This window comes from Stomoxys calcitrans, chromosome 4 (genome assembly GCF_963082655.1).
Source record: "Stomoxys calcitrans chromosome 4, idStoCalc2.1, whole genome shotgun sequence".
Lineage (NCBI taxonomy): Eukaryota > Metazoa > Arthropoda > Insecta > Diptera > Muscidae > Stomoxys > Stomoxys calcitrans.
The window spans coordinates 122,856,654-122,877,595 of record NC_081555.1 but is presented as its reverse complement, the minus strand read 5'-3'; the positions used below and the strand labels follow the sequence as shown (position 1 = coordinate 122,877,595).

General features: G+C 39.1%; 2 protein-coding genes across 3 annotated transcripts in view; one reads left to right on the top strand and one right to left on the bottom strand.

Moving 5' to 3' along the window:
• LOC106095973 (serine protease gd) overlaps positions 1–20,942 on the bottom strand; it is a 277,246-nt gene that overhangs the window by 20,420 nt on the left and 235,884 nt on the right. The gene's annotated exons all lie outside the window — the stretch shown is intronic.
• LOC106095961 (germ cell nuclear acidic protein) lies at positions 12,787–19,347 on the top strand. Its single transcript, XM_059367258.1, has 4 exons — positions 12,787–13,080; positions 16,092–16,122; positions 16,185–16,462; positions 19,270–19,347. The coding sequence occupies exons 1-4, from the start codon at positions 12,787–12,789 to the stop codon at positions 19,345–19,347; spliced, it is 681 nt and encodes a 226-aa protein (XP_059223241.1).

Sequence of the window (20,942 nt, the reverse complement as noted above, 5' to 3'; positions counted from 1 at the left end):
AAAAAAGTATATAAAGGATGTTTTTTCTAGCTATTAACTTGTGGGCAACACTGGTTTAAACTCACGTTTCGTGTTTTGTTTCACTGTCAAACATCTTCAGTTTGGTCTATAATTTAGCCATGAATCATCTAACAAACGAAAGTTCATCGCGCGCTTCTTTCATTTTACGGCGAAGCTCATTTTTGGCTCAATGGGTACGTAAATAAGCAGAATTGTTGATTTTGGAGTGAAAATCAACCCGAATCATTGCAAGAGCTACCAATGCATCCAGAAAAAGTCACAGTTTGTTGCTGTTTATGGGCTGGTGGAATCATTGGATCGTACTTCTTCAAAGATGACGCGAATCGTAACGTAACTGTGAATGGTGAGCGCTGTCGTGAGATGATATTCAACTTTCTATACCCACCACCATAGGATGGCGGTGATGATGTCTGATTAGTGGTCTACTCTAAATAAATAGTCTGAATAGTCTGCAAAAATGAACGGTTTGGGGCTGTTTTGGTGGATCGGAAGGCCGTTCAGTGACATGACCCCGAAACTAAATATATATCAGATTCGTGTTCTACTCTAAAATACCGCTTGTTTCAGCCCCATATTGGAATGATGGAGTGTCCCTATAGACACTTTCCCGAATATTGATATCAAATTCGCGCTTTACTTCCAAAGACCTTTCATTTGAGCCCCATATTATTATGGTCGTAAATTTTTCCTCTTTGGGGGGTGGTTTTGGGAGGGGCGGCCCCCCAAACACTTGGCCCCACATTTGGATATCAGATTCTCATTCTACATTCAATTACCTTTTTTTCAAGCCCCATATTGCCATGGTCAGTAAATAAGTACTGTTTGGGGTGTGTTTTGGGGAAGAGGTGGACCCCCAGAAACTTGGTCCCACATACCTTTCATTTGAGTCCCATATTGCTATGGTCGATAAATATGTCCGCTTTAGGGGTGTTTTGGGTGTTGGGGTGGTCCCCACAACACTTGGTCTCATAATTGGATATCAGACACGTTTTCTTATCCTAAATACCTTTCATTTAAGTCCCATATTGTCGCGATTGGTCAAAATGTATATTTGGTAGATGTTGAGGGTGGGGCGACCCTCAGGTTACCCCATCCATAATTTTAACACCAAATTTTTATACCCACTACCGAAGGATGGGGGTATATTCATTTTGTCATTCCGTTTGCAACACATCAAAATATCCATTTCCGACCCTATAAAGTATATATATTCTTGATCAGCGTAAAAATCTAAGACGATCTAGACATGTCCGTCCGTCCGTCCGTCTGTCTGTTGAAATCACGCTACAGGCTTTAAAATTTGAAATATTTAGCTGAAACTTTACACAGATTCTTTTTTTGTCTATGAGCAGGTCAAGTTCGAAGATGGGTTGTATCGGACAATATCTTGATATAGCCCCCATATAGACCGATCCTACGATTTAGGATCTTAGGACCATAAAAGCCATATTTAATTATCCGATTTCGCTGAAATTTGGGACAGTAAGTTGTGTGGGGGTCTTCATCATTCTTCTTCATTTTGGCTCAGATCGGTCCAGATTTGGACATAGCTGCCATATAGATCGATCCGTCGATTTAGGATCTTAGGCCCATAAAAGCCACATTTATTATCCGATTTCGCTGAAATTTGGGACAGTAAGTTGTGTGGGGACCCTCGTCATTGTTCTTCATTTTGGCTCAGATCGGTCCAGATTTGGATATAGCTGCCATATAGACTAATATCTCGATTGAAAGGCTTGGCCCTAAAAAATGGCGCATTTATAATCCGATTTCACTAAAATTTTACACAGTGACTTATGTTCGGTACAGTCGCACCAAAACTAATTTACTTGTTGCCTTTACTACCATATTGCGTATTTGCACTTGTTTACTTTCAGATGTGTTTTTGTACACTAAAAAAATAATGCTATTTGTATAAGGGGTGGTGTTCTTTGTGTTCTTTTGGTGTTATTTTCCTGTATCTCAGAACTCCTATTAAAACAAAAGTAGGATGGCAAGGATGCACAAAAAATTGTTTTGTGCCAGATGCGTTTCAACCCACACCATCGACAAACAAGCAAGAAAATTTAATTCTTTTTCTTTAGACATTGAAGTATATATTGGATTACTTTATTTGCTTTAATAACTGCAACTACATATGAACAAAGTGACATTGACCGCACGAAGTGATGTTTATTAAGCTTATGATTCTCCAAATCCGGAACTATGGATCTTCAAGGTGGCCACCACTTCATTTTCTCAGGTAACCAAATCCACCAAATAAATGGGGTCGGTCTTTTAATGTCGCCGAAAGCAAGGCGAGCTCTTCTATCATACAATGTGATATCTGAACGCATGACGCACCATAAATTCGAAATTCCACAAAATATCTATTGTGCAGTGCAGCCACTCCAACAGTGGAATTTTTGGCCTACTTCTGCTCCGCTGAAAACAGACGCAGACCACCAAATCTTATATATAAAAAATAAATTTGGGTTTGTTTGTTTGTGTGTTCCTTATAGACTCAGAAAAGGCTGAACCGATTTTCTTGAAATTTCCACAGATGGTGCATAATGATCCCGTAGTGAAAATAGGGTACTACATTTTATGATATCTGAAGGGGGGCGGACCCTCCCCCATACCTTAATTCTCAAAAACGCCAGATCTCGGAGATGGGATGTGCAATTTAAGCGAAATTTTGTGTGCTCTCATATAGTACCCCAGAAATAAAAATTTGGTATCCAAATTTCGGATGGGCTGCCCCAGGGGGGCCGACCCACCCTAAAACCTACCAAACATATATTTAGACCAATCACGACAATATGGGACTCAAATGAAAGGTATTTAGGATAAGGAAACGTATAAGTGCTATTGGAGCTATATCAAGTTATAGTCCGATTTGGACCACAAATGAATGCTGCACATTGTAGAAGTCATTCGGTAATATTTCAGTTCATTCGGATCAGAATTGCGCCTTGTAGGGGCACAAGAAGCAAAATCGGGAGATAGGTTTATATGGGAGATGTTAGCTATTGATCGATTCAGACCATATTAGACATGTATGTTGAAGGTCATGAGAAAAGCCGTTGTACAAAATTTCGGCGCCCCCTAGAGGGTCAAGATCCCAGATCGGTTTATATAGCACCTATATTAAGTTATCTACCGATTCGCGCCATACTTAGCACAGTTATTGGAAGTCATAACAAAATACCTCATGCAAAATTTTAGCCAAATCGGATTAGAATTGCGCGCTCTATTGGCTCAAGAAGTCAAGATCCAAGATTGGTTTATATGACAGCTCTACCAGATTATAAACCGATTTAAATCATACTTAGCACAGTCGTTGGAAGTGATACCGGAACACAACGTGAACAATTTCAGTCAAATCAGATAAAAATTGCTCCCTCTAGAGGCTCAAGAAGTCAAGACCCAAGATCGGTTTATATGGCAGCTATATCAAAACATGGACCGATTTGAATCATACTTAGCACAGTTGTTGTAAGTTATACCGGAACACTACGTGCACAATTTCAGTCAAATCGGATAAAAATTGCTCCCTCTAGAGGCTTAAGAAGTCAAGACCCAAGCAAAATTTCAGTCAAATCGGACGAGAATTGCGCCCTCTGGAGGTTCAAGAAATCTAGACCCAAGATCGGTTTATATGGTAGCTGTGTCAAAACATGAACCGATTTGGCCCATTTACAAGCCCAACTGACCTACACCAATAAAAAGTATTTGTGCAAAATTAAAAGCGGCTAGCTTTACTGCTTCGAAAGTTAGCGTGCAGACAGATAGACGGACGGACGGACATGGCTATCACATGACATGACGATCAAGAATATATATTCTTTCTGGGGTCTGCGACGCATATTTCGAGGTGTTATAAACAGAACAACGAAATTAGTATACCCCCATCCTATGGGGGATGGTATAAAAAAAGGCGAAGAAAAATAGAACAAGTAAAATGGCGTCAAGTTCGACCGTATCGAACTTTGGATACCCACCACCTCAGCTATATATGTGAACCACCCTTCGTCATAATAAATGCGCCTTTTATGGGATCAAAATCTAAAATCGAGACATCGGACTATATGCCAGCTATATCAAAATGTGGACCGATCTGAGCGCAAAGTTGAAGAAGGATATCGAGAAGCCTTACATAACTCACCATTCCAAATTTTGGCAAAATCGGACAATAAATGTGCCTTTTATGGGCCAAAAACCTTAAATCGAGAGATCGGTCTATATGGCAGCTATGTCCAAATCTGGACCGATGTGGACAGAAAGTTGTCGAAGAGCCTAACACAACTCACTGTTCCAAATTTCGGCGAAACCGCACAATAGAAGCGCCTTTTATGGGTCGAAAACCTTAAATAGAGTGATCGGTCTATGTGGCAGCTACACCCAAATCTGGACCGATCTGAGCCAAGTTGAAGAAGGACATTGACTGGCCTAACAAAACTCACTGTCCCAAATTTACGCGACATCGGACAATAAATGCGCCTTTCATGGGCCCAAGACCTTAAATCGAGAGATCGGTCTATATGGCAGCTATATCCCAATCTAATTCAGCTCACTATCGCAAAATTTCGGCGACATCGAAGAACAAATGCGCCCTTTATGGAGCCAAAACCTTAAATCGAGAGATCGGTCTATATGACAGCTATATCCAAATCTGGACCGATCTGGGTTAAATTGAAAAGGATGTCGAGTAGCCTAACATAACTCACTTTTCCAAATTTGGCAAAATCGGGCAATAAACGCGCCTTTTATGCGACCAAGACCTTAAATCGAAAGACCGGTCTATATGGCAGCTATATCCAAATCTGTAACGATCGGGGCCAACTTGAAGAAGTAAGTCGACTGGCCTGGCGCAACTCAATGTCCCAAATATCAACAAAATCGGATAATAAATGTGGCTTTTATGGGCCTAAAACCCTAAATCGGAGAATCGGTCTATATGGCTATATCAACATTTAGTCCGATATAGCTTCGAACTTAACCTGCTTATGGACGAAAAAAGGCTTATGCAAAGTTTAGCTCAATATCTCTATTTTTAAAGACTGCAACGTGATTTCAAAAGACCGACGGACGGAAATGGCTACATCGTCTTAGATTTTTACGACGATCAAGAATATAAAGGGTGATTTTTTTGAGGTTAGGATTTTCATGCATTAGTATTTGACAGATCACGTGGGATTTCAGACATGGTGTCAAAGAGAAAGATGCTCAGTATGCTTTGACATTTCATCATGAATAGACTTACTAACGAGCAACGCTTGCAAATCATTGAATTTTATTACCAAAATCAGTGTTCGGTTCGAAATGTGTTCATTCACCGTAACGTTGCGTCCAACAGCATCTTTGAAAAAATACGGTCCAATGATTCCACCAGCGTACAAACCACACCAAACAGTGCATTTTTCGGGATGCATGGGCAGTTCTTGAACGGCTTCTGGTTGCTCTTCACTCCAAATGCGGCAATTTTGCTTATTTACGTAGCCATTCAACCAGAAATGAGCCTCATCGCTGAACAAAATTTGTCAAAATTTGAACACATTTCAAACCGAACACTGATTTTGGTAATAAAATTCAATGATTTGCAAGCGTTGCTCGTTAGTAAGTCTATTCATGATGAAATGTCAAAGCATACTGAGCATCTTTCTCTTTGACACCATGTCTGAAATCCCACGTGATCTGTCAAATACTAATGCATGAAAATCCTAACCTCAAAAAAATCACCCTTTATATACTTTATACGGTCGGAAATGGACATTTCGGTGTGTTGAAAATATACCCCCATACCCCCCTCAACGCACAAGACAAGAAGAAGAAACTATTACCGGCTAAAGTATGATCATACCAATCAAATCAGGGCTTTAAATAAAGTGCCTGGAAAGAGGTGTTCACCTAATATCCCATGTTTTCCCCTTGCAATTGTGGGGCAGTGATACAAAAGGTGGTCAATCAACTTCAACTTCTCTTCAGAAGTCTGCACATCCTGCAGAAGTCTGCATCTCCCAGAGTCCAGTGCGACGTCAAAGACCTGACGTTGCAATGACCCTTCGGGATGCCTTTCAGCAATCCGGCCTTTGCCACGCTGTAATGTACAACACCAGCCACGCCTTAATCGCGTGGTCGTTGTAGAAGGCGTTCACCCTACCAAGAAACTCGAGCAGTGGAAAGCTCACTGATACCGTAGCACCATGTGCTGCAATCATTCCTGGCCAGCTCGTCTGCAGCTTCGTTCCCCGCCCAGCCAAACAGCCTTTTCCATGGTTCGCAGAAGCTCTTTGCATCTTCTAACCAATTTCGTTCTCACATGGACTGATGTACAGAGCATTCAACTATGGCTAACCATCCACATATATCGTGACAGTGTGATCGCGGCGAAGCACAGTGGGATGGAAAAAAATAAGTGGAAATAAATCTGCCATTTTGGAACGGATAGAGATTTCTTCATGAAATTTTACATGGTTGTGGCCGAGGTGTTATCCAGTTTATACGCAAAATTTCAGGGCCCTAGATGTGGGCCATGGGGGGCCAATTGGTGGGCCTTCAAATTTGGTCTCCTCGGCCCCAGAAAATTTTGTTCGGCCTGTCAAAAGCGCATTTATGGTCCGATTTCAAAAAAAATATTATTTTTCTGGAAAGTGCTTAAAAAGCCCATCAAAAATGGACCAAATATCCTTTTAAACTAAGCTAACAATTTTGTTTTAAATTTTTCGCAGATGTGGACTTTTATTTCACATTTTTTAACTGATTAGGAAAGCTCCGGCGTAGGTAGGTCCATGCTTGCGTTGGAAAAGGCGGTTCTTCACCTACCGTTCGGGTTTCTCCCCTCCCCGTGTCTTTTTTTTTCGTGTATAACCTCTAGTACGAGGTCTCACATTTTCTTTTTGCTTCCCTTTGTCTCTCTAGCGTACCACAATGGGCCAAACAGGTCTCCGAGTGAACTCACCTTTGGTGGGCGACCCATTCAACCTAACCTACAAATCAAAAAATGTTAAAAAAGTACATTTTTGGCAAAGGTAATTTCATTGTTTCGTCTCTATACAGAAAACTTGGCCCAGCACTATCAAATTTGCTTACTGCATTGTAAAGAAGACTTATGTATTGGGTTGCCCAAAAAGTTGCGGATTTTTTTAAAAGAAAGTAACACCGACTATATGAAAAATCCGCAATTACTTTTTGGGCAACCCAATAGATGCGTTTTAAGTGTAATTTTTATAAATTTTGTTAACTCCAACAGAAGATCTGTGAAGAACAATATTGACATTAAAAAAAAACTGTTAAAGCCCTTCGAGTTCTAAAAACGCAAAGCCGAGCCCCCCAACTTTATAACATATTTTCATTGCCCCAAGTAATAACTAATTGCATGCAAAAAAATTTTTGCGCCATCCAAGGATTAAAGTCTCTACGGACATTTTACTAAAAAATGCCGATTTTGCAAACATCTTTCCCCAGTATTAGGATTTTGGATGGTTTCATCAAAAAATGTGGCCAAAATTTGTACTAATTTTTTTAAAAAGATATGCATCTACAAATTCATGTAAAACTACAACGATACCTTTAGTAGTTTTGGTTTTATGATATTTTCAATTTGAATTTTTTTTCACAAAATAAGAGACCAGCCTCTGCAAATATTCCAAAAAAGAGAGGTAAAAGCGTCGGTCGGGCCGAATATTATGTACCCTTTATAATGGATCGCATTTGTCGAGTTCTTTTCCCGGTGTCTCTTTTTAGGTAAGATAAGATAATAATTGCGCCCAATAGAGGCTTAAGAAGTCAAGATCCCAGATCGGTTTATTTGGCAGCTATATCAGGTTATGGACCGATTTGAACCATACTTTGCACAGTTGTTGAAAGTCACAACGAAACAGTCAAGACCCCAGATTGGTTTATATGACAGCTATGTCTGGTTATTGACCGATTACAACTATACTCAGCACAGTTGGTTGCATGCACACCTCATGCAAAATGTCAGCCAAATCGGATAAAAATTACGCCCTGTAGTGGCTCACGAAGACAAGATCCAAGATTGGTTTATATGGCCGCTATATCAAAACATGGACCGATATGGTCCATTTACAATTCCAACTGACCTTCACCTATGAGAAGTATTTGTGCAAAATTTCAAGCGGCTAGCTTTACTCCTTCGAAAGTTAGCGTGCTTTCGACAGACAGACGGACGGATGGACGGACATGGCTGGATCGACATAAAATGTTATGGCGATCAAGAATATTTATACTTTATGGGGTCTGAGACGAATATTTGGAGGAGTTACAAACAGAATGACGAAATTAGTTTACCTCCATCCTTTGGTGGAGGATATAAAAATATTTTTAGTCAATTTTTTTTGACACGATGAAAGATATCCCACACATTTAAGTCTGTTTTTTGTAGGGCTTTTTAAGCATTTTCCAGCAAAAAAATTGAAAATCCTACCATAAATCTGCTTTTAACAGCCCCAACAAAATTTGATAGGGCCGAGATGACCAAATTTGAAGGCCCACCAATGGGCCCCTGGAACTTATAGAGCCCCTGGGTCTTATAGGAATATATGAAATTTTGCATATAAACTGGATAACACCTCAGCTATCACCATGTTAAATTTCATGATGATGTCTCTATCTGTTCCAAAATGGCAGACTTAATTCCAGGTGTCAGGAAGAATGGGGTGCCTCATGACCAAAAGCAGGATATTAAAACCGTCAATAAAGAAGGTATATAATCCGTCGCGCCGCATGTAGCATGCTGCCACGCCGCATCTACATTCCCCAGCAGAACAGAAGAGATGGAGAATGGTATTCAGTGCCTCTCTCAGGGCACACCTTCTTGTCAAACGGAGGTCACAGTTGTCTAAAGCCTTAAGCGAGTTTCGACAGGAATAGAGCGCAGTCAATCAATTGGCAAGATACCAAATTCAATGTGGAAGTCGAATTCATACCCAACGCCTTTTAATTGTATGCCATACGAGTATTTACATTATCGTTGCGTTTACTTTTTGTTGGATTTTGGAAAAGGGGCCTCAGGCATTGGTTTTTTTTCCTATGCAAGTCTCACATGAAACCCTTATTGTCATGTTTGGTCTATAAGTCTGTTTTCGGAGATGGGGAGGCTTAGTACTCTACTACCAATTTCATAGTTGGTATAGAACTCCTGTTTTAGGGAAATTTTGCGCATGAACGCGGCTGCCCATATACTTGGCTCCTTAAGTGGTTATAAGACTCGTGATCTACTACCAAATACAATACATTTAGTTTGTGCAATACATTAAAATGTTCGGTAAATACTTTAAAAAGTAGATCTATGTGAACAGTCCTCGAAAGGGATATTTATGGGACGTTTTATATCGTTCCACATGTCTTTTCTAATGAATTCGAAAGGATGTGTTCTATAAATGCCAATATGTATGTTGCACACCCGCTAACATTGATCCAAAATCTGATTTCGTTGTCATACAAACCTAAACTCTAATTTAAGCAAAAGACTCGTCGCAAAAATTTCAGCATGGCCATACTCAATGCCCGTTTAAAACTGGTTCTAACGATTCCGATTTCAAAACGCCACTGGGCTCTTCCGAATGAAAACCTTTTCAACATTTTTTGTTTTTCGGTTGCTCAATATCAAGCTTTATCAACAAATTATTTACGTCAAAAAGATTTTTTTTTGCAATAGAAATTTCGTGTATTGTTTATAATTTGCGTCAAATTGCTTTGTTTTTGTTTCATAAAGAGCAGGCAGCATTGTGGTTGTCCTTTGTGTTTGATTAAGTAAACATGCTTCCGTTTGGAAATATTCATTTTCTACATAAAATTTTAATTTTAAGTCATTTGTGCTCGAAGCAAACTATTGTTTTTTGCCTTGCCAATTGAAGCAAAATTTCACAAATATTTACAGAAGTGCAGCTCATGAATGATACTTAAAAATCCATTGCGCAATAGCCATTGTTTTTGGTGTAAAACAACAAGTGAAAACGGCATTAAGTTAAGCTCAGCCAAACTCTTGTATACCCGACATCATGACTTTTTGACGAACCCTAATTTAAGGCAAAAGGGAAAGGGTAATAAAACTACCATTCCCCAAGGGAAAGGGTTATAAAACTACACTTCCCCAAGGCAAAGCGAAGTAAAACTAACATTCCCCAAGGGATAGGGTAAAAAACGACCTTCCCCCAAGAGAAATGGTAATAAAACTACCCTTTCACAAGGGCAATGGTATCCTTCCTTCCTTAATAAAACTACCATTCCCCAAGGGAAAGGGTAATAAAACTACCCATGCCCAAGGGAAAGCGTAATAAATCTACCATTCCCCAAGGGAAAGGATAATAAAACTATCCTTCCCTATGGGAAATAGTAATAGACCTACTCTTCCCCAAGGGTAATGGTAATAAGCTACCCTTCCCCATGGGAATGGGTAATAAAACTACCATTCCCCAAGGGAAGGGAAAATAAAACTACCCTTCCCCAAGGGAAAGGGTAATAAAACTACCCATGCCAAAGGGAAAGGGTAATAAAACTACCATTCCCCAAGGAAAATGGTAATAAAACTATACTTCCCCAAGGGAAAGGGTAATAACACTAGCCTTCTCCAAGGGAAATGGTAATAAAACTACTCTTCCCTATTGGAAATAGTAATAGACCTACTCTTCCCCAAGGGTAATGGTAATAAGCTACCCTTCCCCATGGGAATGGGTAATAAAACTACCATTCCCCAAGGGAAGGGAAAATAAAACTACCCTTCCCCAAGGGAAAGGGTAATAAAACTACCCATGCCAAAGGGAAAGGGTAATAAAACTACCATTCCCCAAGGAAAATGGTAATAAAACTATACTTCCCCAAGGGAAAGGGTAATAACACTAGCCTTCCCCAAGGGAAGAGGTAATAAACCTACCCTTCCCCCAGGAAAGTGTTATAAATCTACCTTTCCCCAAGGGTAAGGGTAATACAGGAACGCTTCCCCAAGGAAAAGGGTAATACAACTATCCTTCCCCAAGGGAAAGGGTAATAAAACTACCCATGCCCAAGGGAAAGGGTATTAAAACTATCCTTCCCCAAGGGAAAGGGTAATACAACTTCCCATCCCCAAGGGAAAGGGTAATAAAACTGAAATGCCTAAGGGTAATAAAACTAACCATGCCAAAGGGAAAGGGTAATAAAACTACCATTCCCCAAGAAAAAGGGTAATAAAACTATACTTCCCCAAGGAAAGCGTAATAAATCTACCCTTCCCCAAGGGAAAGGATAATAAAACTATCCTTCTCTATGGGAAATAGTAATAAACCTACTCTTCCCCAAGGGTAATGGTAATAAGCTACCCTTCCCCATGGGAATGGGTAATAAAACTACCATTCCCCAAGGGAAGGGGTAATAAAACTACCCTTCCCCATGGGAATGGGTAATAAAACTACCATTCCCCAAGGGAAGGGGTAATAAAACTACCCTTCCCCAAGGAAAGCGTTATAAATCTACCTTTCCCCAAGGGTAAGGGTAATACAGCAACACTTCCCCAAGGGAAAGGGTAATAAAACTACCTTTCCCCAAGGGAAAGGGTAATAAAACTACCCATGCCAAAGGGAAAGGGTAATAAAACTACCATTCCACAAGGAAAAGCTAATAAAACTATACTTCCCCAAGGGAAAGGTTAATAAAACTAGCCTTCTCCAAGGGAAATGGTAATAAAACTACTGTTCCCCAAGGGAAAGGACAATAAAACTACAATTCCCCAAGGAAAAGGGAAATAAAACTACCCATCCCCAAGGAAAAGGGTAATAAAACTACCCATCCCCAGCGAAAAGGGTAATACACTTATCCTTTCCCAAGGGAAAGGGTAATAAAACTACCCATGCCCAAGGGAAAAGGGTAATAAAACTGTCCTTCCCCAAGGGAAAGGGTATTAAAACTACCCTTCCCCAAGGGAGAGGGTAATACAACTTCCCATCCCCAAGGGAAAGGGTAATAAAACTACCCATCCCCAAGGGAAAGGATAATAAAACTATCCTTCCCTAAGGAAAGCGTAATAAATCTACCCTTCCCCAAGGGAAAGGATAATAAAACTACCCTTTCCCAAGGGAAAGGGAAATACAGCAACACTTCCCCAAGAGAAAGGGAAATACAACAACATTTCCCTAAGGGAAAGGGTTTTAAAACTACAAGGGAAAACGAATTAAAACTACCCTTCCCCAAAGGAAAGGATTATAAAACTATCCCTCCCCAATGGAAAGGATTATAAAACTATCCTTCCCCAAGGGAAAGGGTACTAAAACTACCCTGCCACAAGGGAAAGGGTATTAAAACTGTCCTTCCCCCAAGAGAAAGGGTAATAAAACTACCCTTCCCCCAGAGATAGGGTAATAAAACTACCCTTCCCAAAAGGAAAGGGTAATAATACTAACCTTCCCCAAGGCAAAGGATTAAAAAAATACCCTTCCCCAAAGGAAAGGGAAATAAAACTACCATTCCGCAAAGGAAAGGAAAATAAAATTACCTTTCGCCAAGGGAACAAAAAAATTAATAGATAGATGTGGTACAAATTGAGGCACAATATTGGTATACCTCCGCTGTCGTAAGAGATACAAGTGAAAACATACTACATACATTTTTTTTTTGCTGTTCACACAGTTCTTTTTGCTGTTCAAACAGTTCATTCTTGCAAATGCCATGCTGTGCAGAACTTCAAGATTGCATTTTAGGTATAAATATGGCCTTTAAAGAATTTTGAGTTATCAAAGTTCTTGGGTTCTTGTAGACGAAACTACTTGTACCCATCGTAGGTAACCGTAAATGAGGTTACTAAAGTTTTTACTACTGTTTGCCCTTGTGGCGTTGGTTGTGACTCAGGATGATGGTGATGATGACACTACTACAGAAGCGGCGGATGATGATGATACTACTACAGAAGCGGCGGACGATGATGATACTACTACAGAAGCGGAGGACGATGATGATACTACAGAATCGGATGATGAAGATGAAGACACTACTGTGAGTGATACAACGGAAGCTGGTACTGATGTCACTACAGAAGCTGGCACCGATGCTACAACAGAAGCTTCTGCTGAAACAACTACAAAGAAAGTTAAAAAACCAACAAAGAAAAAGAAGAAAAGGAGGAGAAGGAACAGGAGAAGGAATAGGAGAAGGAATAGGAGGAGGAGGAGGAATAGGCGAAACAAAAACAGGAATAGAAACAAAAACAGTTCGAACAGGAGAAAGAATAATAAGAAAACCAGGAAAAGTATGAAAAAATCCAACAAAAAAGGCAAGGCCAGAAAGAATAGAAAAGGCTAGGAACCAATAATTATCCATCTGCGCAAAAACATCAGATCAATGTTAAACATAAATTTTATAAGAAAATATTTTTTTTTGTTTTCCTCTTTATGTTTATACATCCATGATAATTTGAAATGTTCCTTGAATTCCAATTAAAAATCAATAAATAAAAGTGATTCCCTGAAATCAATAGCAGCAATATTTGTAGATTTTTAATATTTTAAAATTAAAAAAAATCCAGTAAGGAAAGTCAAAAATAGGGCTCTATAATTCCCTACACCTACACTATAGGTAGGTGTAGGGAATATATATACACTATATTCCCTACACCTACCTACATCGCAAAATTTCTCAAAATCGGACGAACATATACATGGGAGCTATATCTTAGTCTGAACCGATTTCTATGAAATTCATCGGTAATGTCGAGTGTCTTAAGAAAATTCTTCCTGCCAAATTTCGAGAGAATCGGTTAACAAACGACCATTTTATTGCCCTATTACTGCAAATCAGACGAACATATATATGGAAGCTATATCTAAATCTGAACCGGTTTTTTGCCAATTTCAATAGACTTTGTCTCTAGGCTGAAAAACATATCTGTACCAAATTCTAAGACGATCGGATGAAACTGCGTACACAAATTCATATGGACAGACGGGCAGACAGACAGACGGACATAGCTAAATCGGTATACTAGTCGAACCGGCCCCGCTCCGCAGCGCCTTCTCTTAGTCTCTAATATCTGTTTGGGGTGGGGATACTTCGCCCTGAATGCGGCTATCGTATTCGTGCCATTGTAGCCTATGACGCTGAACGCGTTGGAATCCTGGCGGGAACATCGGACAAAACGGTTTTTATCCCCTCGTAATGTTGGCGATATTAGCGAGATACAATGCTATAAAAAAGGGACCCTTTTCATTGAGTTTGAATCGGAAAGCACTCATTGATGTTTGAGAATTTGCCCCTTCTCGGTTCTTGGTGCTAATGTTCTTCCTTAGGGTAATGTTCTTATTAGGGGAGGGATGACACCTCAGACATTTCGACTCAAATATGGATATAAAATTCGTGCTGCACTTTCAAATCCCTTTAATTTGAGCCCCATATTGCCATAGCCGGTAAATATGAAATGTTTGGAGGGTGTTTTGGGGCTGGGTCGGCCACCGGAACTTTGCACTGAAAATAGATATCAAATTCGTTCTTTATTCGCAACGGAAATAAAGTTCAGCTTAGGGGGTGCTTTGTGGCGTTCCCCTTAAACACTTGGCTCCAAAACTGGACATCAAATTCGTTTTCTACTCCCAAATACCTTTCATTTGAGCCCCATATTGAAATGAAGGACTAATTTGTCTATTTGGGGGAGTTTTGGGGTTTGGGCGGCCCGATGGGTATATAGACTCAAATTTTAATACCATATTTGCATTATACTCTCCAATACATTTCATTTGATTCGTGAACTGTCCCGGCCGGTCCACTTTTGATTTTGGGTTGTATTTTTGGCATAAGGGGGAGGGTCCGTCCCCCTTCCGATACCGAAAAATTATATAGCCTATGTTTCCTTCCAAATCAACCTACACAATATGTGAAAATTTCGAGAAAATTGGTTCTGCCGTTTTTCAGTCTATACGGAACAAACAAACCGAGTCCCATATATCCGTGATTGGCTAATGTGCCCATCTTGGGCGTTTTTGCGGGGGTGGGGTAATCCCCTATACTTCGTCATGAATTTGTTTGTCAGATTCGTTATCTACTCTCGCATACTTTTCATTTGATACCCATATTGTTCTTGTCGGTCCACTTTTGATTTTGGTTAGTTTTTTGGGGGTAACGGTGGAGGATCCGCGCCTTCCATTACCAACAAATTATAACGCCTATTCCTACTTCGTGACCATATTCGTAATCTACTCCCAAATGCCTTTCATTTGAGTCCCATATTGTCATGATCGTCGAATAAGCCTATTTTAAGGGGTTTTGGGGCTGGGGCGGACCCCCAGGTACTTGGACCCAACTTTTGTTAGGAAATTCGTACTCTACTCTTGAATACCTTTCATTTGAATCTCATATAGTAACGATCCGTCCAATTTTATTTTTGGGTAGTACTTTTGGAGTAAGGGGGAAGCTCCGCCCCCTCCCGATATCAAAAAATTAAATAGCCTATGTTTCCTTCGAGACCAACCTACGCAATCTCTGAAAATTTCAAGGTAATGGGTTCAGCCGTTCCCCAAGTGAAAGGGTAATAAAACTACCCTTTCCCAAGGGAAGAGAAATTTTTGTATCGATGATATCGATATCGGGGGGCATAACACAACTCACTGTCTCCAATTTCACCAAAATCGAATAATAAAAGTGGATTTTATGGGTCTAACACCTTTAATCGGCAGATCGGTCTTTATGGGGGCTATGTCAATATATAGTTCGATATAGCCCATCTTCGGACCTAACCTGTCTATGGACAAAGAAAGCACCTGTACAAAGTTCAATATCTTAATTTTTAAAGAGGGTAGCGTGATTTCAACATACGAACGGACATGACTAGATCGTCTTAGATTTTTGCGACGTTCAACAATATTTATACTTTATAGGGTCGGAAATGGATTTTACGATGTGTTGCAAACGGAATGAGAAAATGAATATACCTCCATCCTTAGGTGGTGGGTATAGAAACGTGTTAAAATACCACACATATGGTTTTACTAATCAAACAGTTATTTTTTGCTGCAAATGTCATGCTATGCAGAATTTCAAGACTGCATTTTAGGTATAAATATGGTCCCTTAAAAATGTTTGAGTTATCAAAAGTTCTTGGGTTCTTGTAGACGAAACTACTTGTACCCATCGAAGGTAACCGTAAATGAGGTTACTAAAGTTTTTACTACTGTTCGCCCTTGTGGCGTTGCATGTGATTGAAGGCAGTGGTGTTGAAGACACTACTACAGATGCGGCGGATGATGATGATACTACTACAGAAGCGGCGGACGATGACGACACTACAGAAGCGGCGGACGATGATGATACTACTACAGAAGGGGCAGACGATGACGACACTACAGAAGCGGCGGACGATGATGACACAACAGAATCGGGTGATGTAGATGAAGTTACCGACGAAGACACCACTGTGAGTGATACAACGGAAGCTGGTACTGATGTTACAACAGAAGCTTCTGCCGAAACAACTACAAAGAAAGTTAAAAAACCAACAAAGAAAAAGAAGAGGAGGAGGAGAAGGAACAGGAGAAGGAATAGGAGGAGGAACAGGAGGAGGAATAGGAGGAGGAGGAATAGGCGAAACAAAAACAGGAATAGAAACAGAAACAAAAACAACTCGAACAGGAGAAAGAATAATACGAAAACCAGGAAAAGTATGAAAAAATCCAACAAAAAAGGTAAGGCCAGAAAGAATAGAAAAGGCTAGGAACCAATAATTATCCACTTGTGCCAAAAGATAAGCTCAACCTAAAATGTAAAACAAAAATTTTATAAAAATATTTCTTTTTCTATTTTCGTCTTCATGTATACAAATCCTTGATATCTTGAAATGTTCAATGTTACTTCAATTGTTTCGAATTCCTATTAGAAAATCAATAAATAAAAGTGATTTCCTGAAATCAATCAGCAGCAATATTTCAAAATAAAATGTTTAAATTATGAAAGAAAAGGATGAACGATAAGACGAAAGGTGAACAAGGGGGAAAAAAACAATAAAAAAAACTGCAAACTTTTGAACTAGTGAAAAGAAGATGAGGAAAAAGAAGTGATGAAATTTTAAATATTATAAACAAATCGGGCAGCCAACTCAGTTTTTAAGCTAGACAATAACAACTCCCATATAAACGGATTTAACTTCTGGAGTACCCAGATTCGGATCTCTCGAGAGATCAGGTTCGGGATATTCAAGAAGTAAAATCCGTTTACCAAATCAAATCGAGAGATCAGGTTCGGGACATTCAAGAAGTAAAATTCGTTCATTTGGGATGTCGACCCTGCTTTGCATGGATAGTGACAGATCTTCGCCGCCTCTTCTGTTATAACCACCAACTATTACATTTCAGGCAAAAGGCCTAGGTAAAAATCAAAACGATGAAACTTGCCCGTCGCTATGCTCGTTGGAGGGTATGTACATGATATTCTGCTCGGTCAAACATAAAGTTGTTCTAGTTGTTTTTTCTTCAATTTGCGTCAATTTGTATTGCTTTTGTTTCATAAAGAGCGCACTGCCGTATGTTTGTTCTATGTGGTTTTGACTAAGAAAGCATGTTCAAACATAGGAATATCCATTATTCACAATCATTTTTATACAAAGCTTATGCTTTAAGTATTCGATACCAAGCGTTGTTGTGTGCTTTGCAAACAAAATGGAAACAGTGCTTGGATCAGGGATAATAATTTTTATTTTTTGGTACTTTGTTTGATACCTCTTAAACCTCAAAAGTCGACAGACCCCTGCCAGCCATTTGGTACCTTTTTCGAGAGTTATAAAGTTGTTATACCCCCCACCATATGATGGGGGCTCTACTAAACTCAGAAAAACGGTACGCATAAAATAAATTGAAACACTTATTTAAAAAAAAATTTTGTAAATTTTAACGTAATTCGGTTAAATTTTGATTAAAACACGTGCTAAGTTCGGCCGGGCCGAATCTTATATACCCTCCACCATGGATCGCATTTGTCGAGTTCTATGTGCCGTATCTCTTTTTAGGCAAACAAAGAATAGTGAACAAGAACTGTTATGCTATTGGAGCTATATCAAGTTATAATCCGATTCGCATCATAAATGAATGCTGAACATTGTAGAAGAAATTGTGTAATATTTCAGATCACTCGGAAAAGAAGCAAAATCGGTAGATCGGTTTATATGGGAGATGTATCAAGCTAATGATCGATTCAGACCATATTAGACACGTATGTTGAAGGTCATAAGAGAAGCCGTTGTACAAAATTTCAGCCAAATCGGATGAAAGTTGCGCCCTCTAGAGGCTCAAGAAGTCAAGATTCCAGATCGGTTTATATGGCAGTTATATCAGGTTATGTACCGATTTGCGTCATACTTAGCACAGCTATTGGAAGTCATAACAAAACACCTCATGCAAAATTTCTGCCAAATCGGATGAGGATTGAGGGCTCTATTGGCTCAAGAAGTCAAGATCCAATATCGGTTTATAAAGGGTGATTTTTTTGAGGTTAGGATTTTCATGCATTAGTATTTGACAGATCACGTGGGATTTCAGACATAGTGTCAAAGAGAAAGATGCTCAGTATGCTTTGACATTTCATCATGAATAGACTTACTAACGAGCAACGCTTGCAAATCATTGAATTTTATTACCAAAATCAGTGTTCGGTTCGAAATGTGTTCAAATTTTGACAAATTTTGTTCAGCGATGAGGCTCATTTCTGGTTGAATGGCTACGTAAATAAGCAAAATTGCCGCATTTGGAGTGAAGAGCAACCAGAAGCCGTTCAAGAACTGCCCATGCATCCCGAAAAATGCACTGTTTGGTGTGGTTTGTACGCTGGTGGAATCATTGGACCGTATTTTTTCAAAGATGCTGTTGGACGCAACGTTACGGTGAATGAACACATTTCGAACCGAACACTGATTTTGGTAATAAAATTCAATGATTTGCAAGCGTTGCTCGTTAGTAAGTCTATTCATGATGAAATGTCAAAGCATACTGAGCATCTTTCTCTTTGACACCATGTCTGAAATCCCACGTGATCTGTCAAATACTAATGCATGAAATCCTAACCTCAAAAAAATCACCCTTTACATACACTATTTTTCTTAGCATGGTAGTTTACTAAAAGCTCTTTATTTGTCGAAAATAAATTTGCAAAGGATAGTTTTGTTCCATAAAAAGAAAAGGAAGGTGCAGCGGAGCGGGCCCTGTCCAGCTAGTATGAAATAAAATTACCAAGGTAAATTTGGTGAGTCACGATATCCATCTCTTTTTTTTTTTGTTCAAATAATATATGCCATTCTTGTCTCAGAATATAATTACAGGAAGAAATGTAATATGCTACAGTGGTATAGCAGAAATTAGTTCTAATCGCTTCCGCATCGAATAGGCTGACCATACAGCGTGAAATGTCCTGAAATTTGAGTAAGCATTAGCAAAAAAAAAACTTTATTCTGTTGTTTTACTAATATTTGTTGAACTTTGTTTGCAGGAACTTTTAACATTAAAATACAATCTACAATTTATGCAGCGATATTTTAACGCAAATAATTTCGGAAAGGATTTATACTACTAATTCCAAACGGACATACACCTTTGATGGTAAGTATTAGATTGAAAAGAAAACTACGTAGCTATACTCAACACTTTCATTTCTTTTTTGGCAGTCTATAAAATATTGTGGATATGGCGCAACGGAAGATCAGTGAAAATATGGTACTTACTCCTATGCGACTTACTTGGGAATTATTCCAAACCCATTAAAAACTAAATGTGTGAACATTTTATATTTTAATAGTTAGTATATGCGAAGTTTTGTATTTGCAACGTGTAAATTTGAAATATATCAATGAAAAACAAGTAAAAAGGCATTTAGTTCGGCCGGCCCGAACTTTGGATACCCAACACCTCGGGTATATATGTGAATCCCCTTTCGTCATAATCCAGTGAAAACTGGATAACTTAAGTACCCAAATTCGGCACTGACATTGAGTGGTCTAATAAATAGAAGTCGCTGCTCAATTTTGTAGAACAAAATATTGGTCTTTTTGGCAGCTATATCCAAATATAAACCGATCTGAACCTTATAGGACGAGGATGTCGAAAAGCCTAACATAAGTAACTGCGTCAAATTTCAACGAAATCGAATAATAAATGCGCTTTTTATGGGCAACGACTTCTAATCGAGTTATCGTTGTATATCTTTATAGTGGCTGGTCTCGATGATATTTTATTCAGGTACCGAGTAACATTTTCAGACTATAAATCTACTTTTGAAGGGATTAAGACCTCAAATTGAAGATCGGTCTATATGACAGATATATCTATATAGTCTTATCTGACCCATATGTGAGTCGGATGTCGGGAGGCTCAAACCAACTCACTACTTCAAATTTCGACGAAATCGGGTAATAAAATATAGTTTTTATGAGCATCAGACCCTTAATCGGCATATCGGCCTATATGACAGCTATAGCTAGAGGTTTAATCCAACACACCGAAATCGGTTAAAAAATAAAGCTTTTATGGGCTTCAGGCCCTTTATCGGGAAATCGGTTAAAAATTAAAGCTTTTATGGGCTTCAGACCCTTTATCGGGAAATCGTTCAATATGGCAGCTATATCTAAATATAGTCCGATCTAATCCATATTCAGCTCAAGCTTAAAAAAACTCACTGTTTAAAATTTCAGCGAAATCGGTTAAAAAATAAAGCTTTTATGAGTTTCAGACCTCTTATCGGCAGATCGGTCTATATGACAGCTATATCTAAATATAGTACGATCAGAGCCATATTTGGATCCTATGTTCGGAGTCCTACAACTACTCACTGTTTAAAATTTCAGCGAAATTGGATAAAAATATTGCTTTTAAGGGCTTCAGACCCTTTATCGGGAGATCGGTCTTTATGACAGTACTAGCTGACCCGCTGGGCCTTTTACTTTATATGGAACAAAAGTTTCCTTGGAATATTTATTTTCGACAACT

Coding starts and splice junctions, on each gene's coding strand:
- LOC106095961 (XM_059367258.1), top strand. CDS start 12,787: ATGAGGTTACTAAAGTTTTTACTACTGTTTGCCCTTGTGGCGTTGGTT. Junction 13,081..16,091: donor CTGAAACAACTACAAAGAAA/GTTAAAAAACCA, acceptor GGGTTCTTGTAG/ACGAAACTACTTGTACCCAT. Junction 16,463..19,269: donor CCGAAACAACTACAAAGAAA/GTTAAAAAACCA, acceptor TTCTTGTCTCAG/AATATAATTACAGGAAGAAA.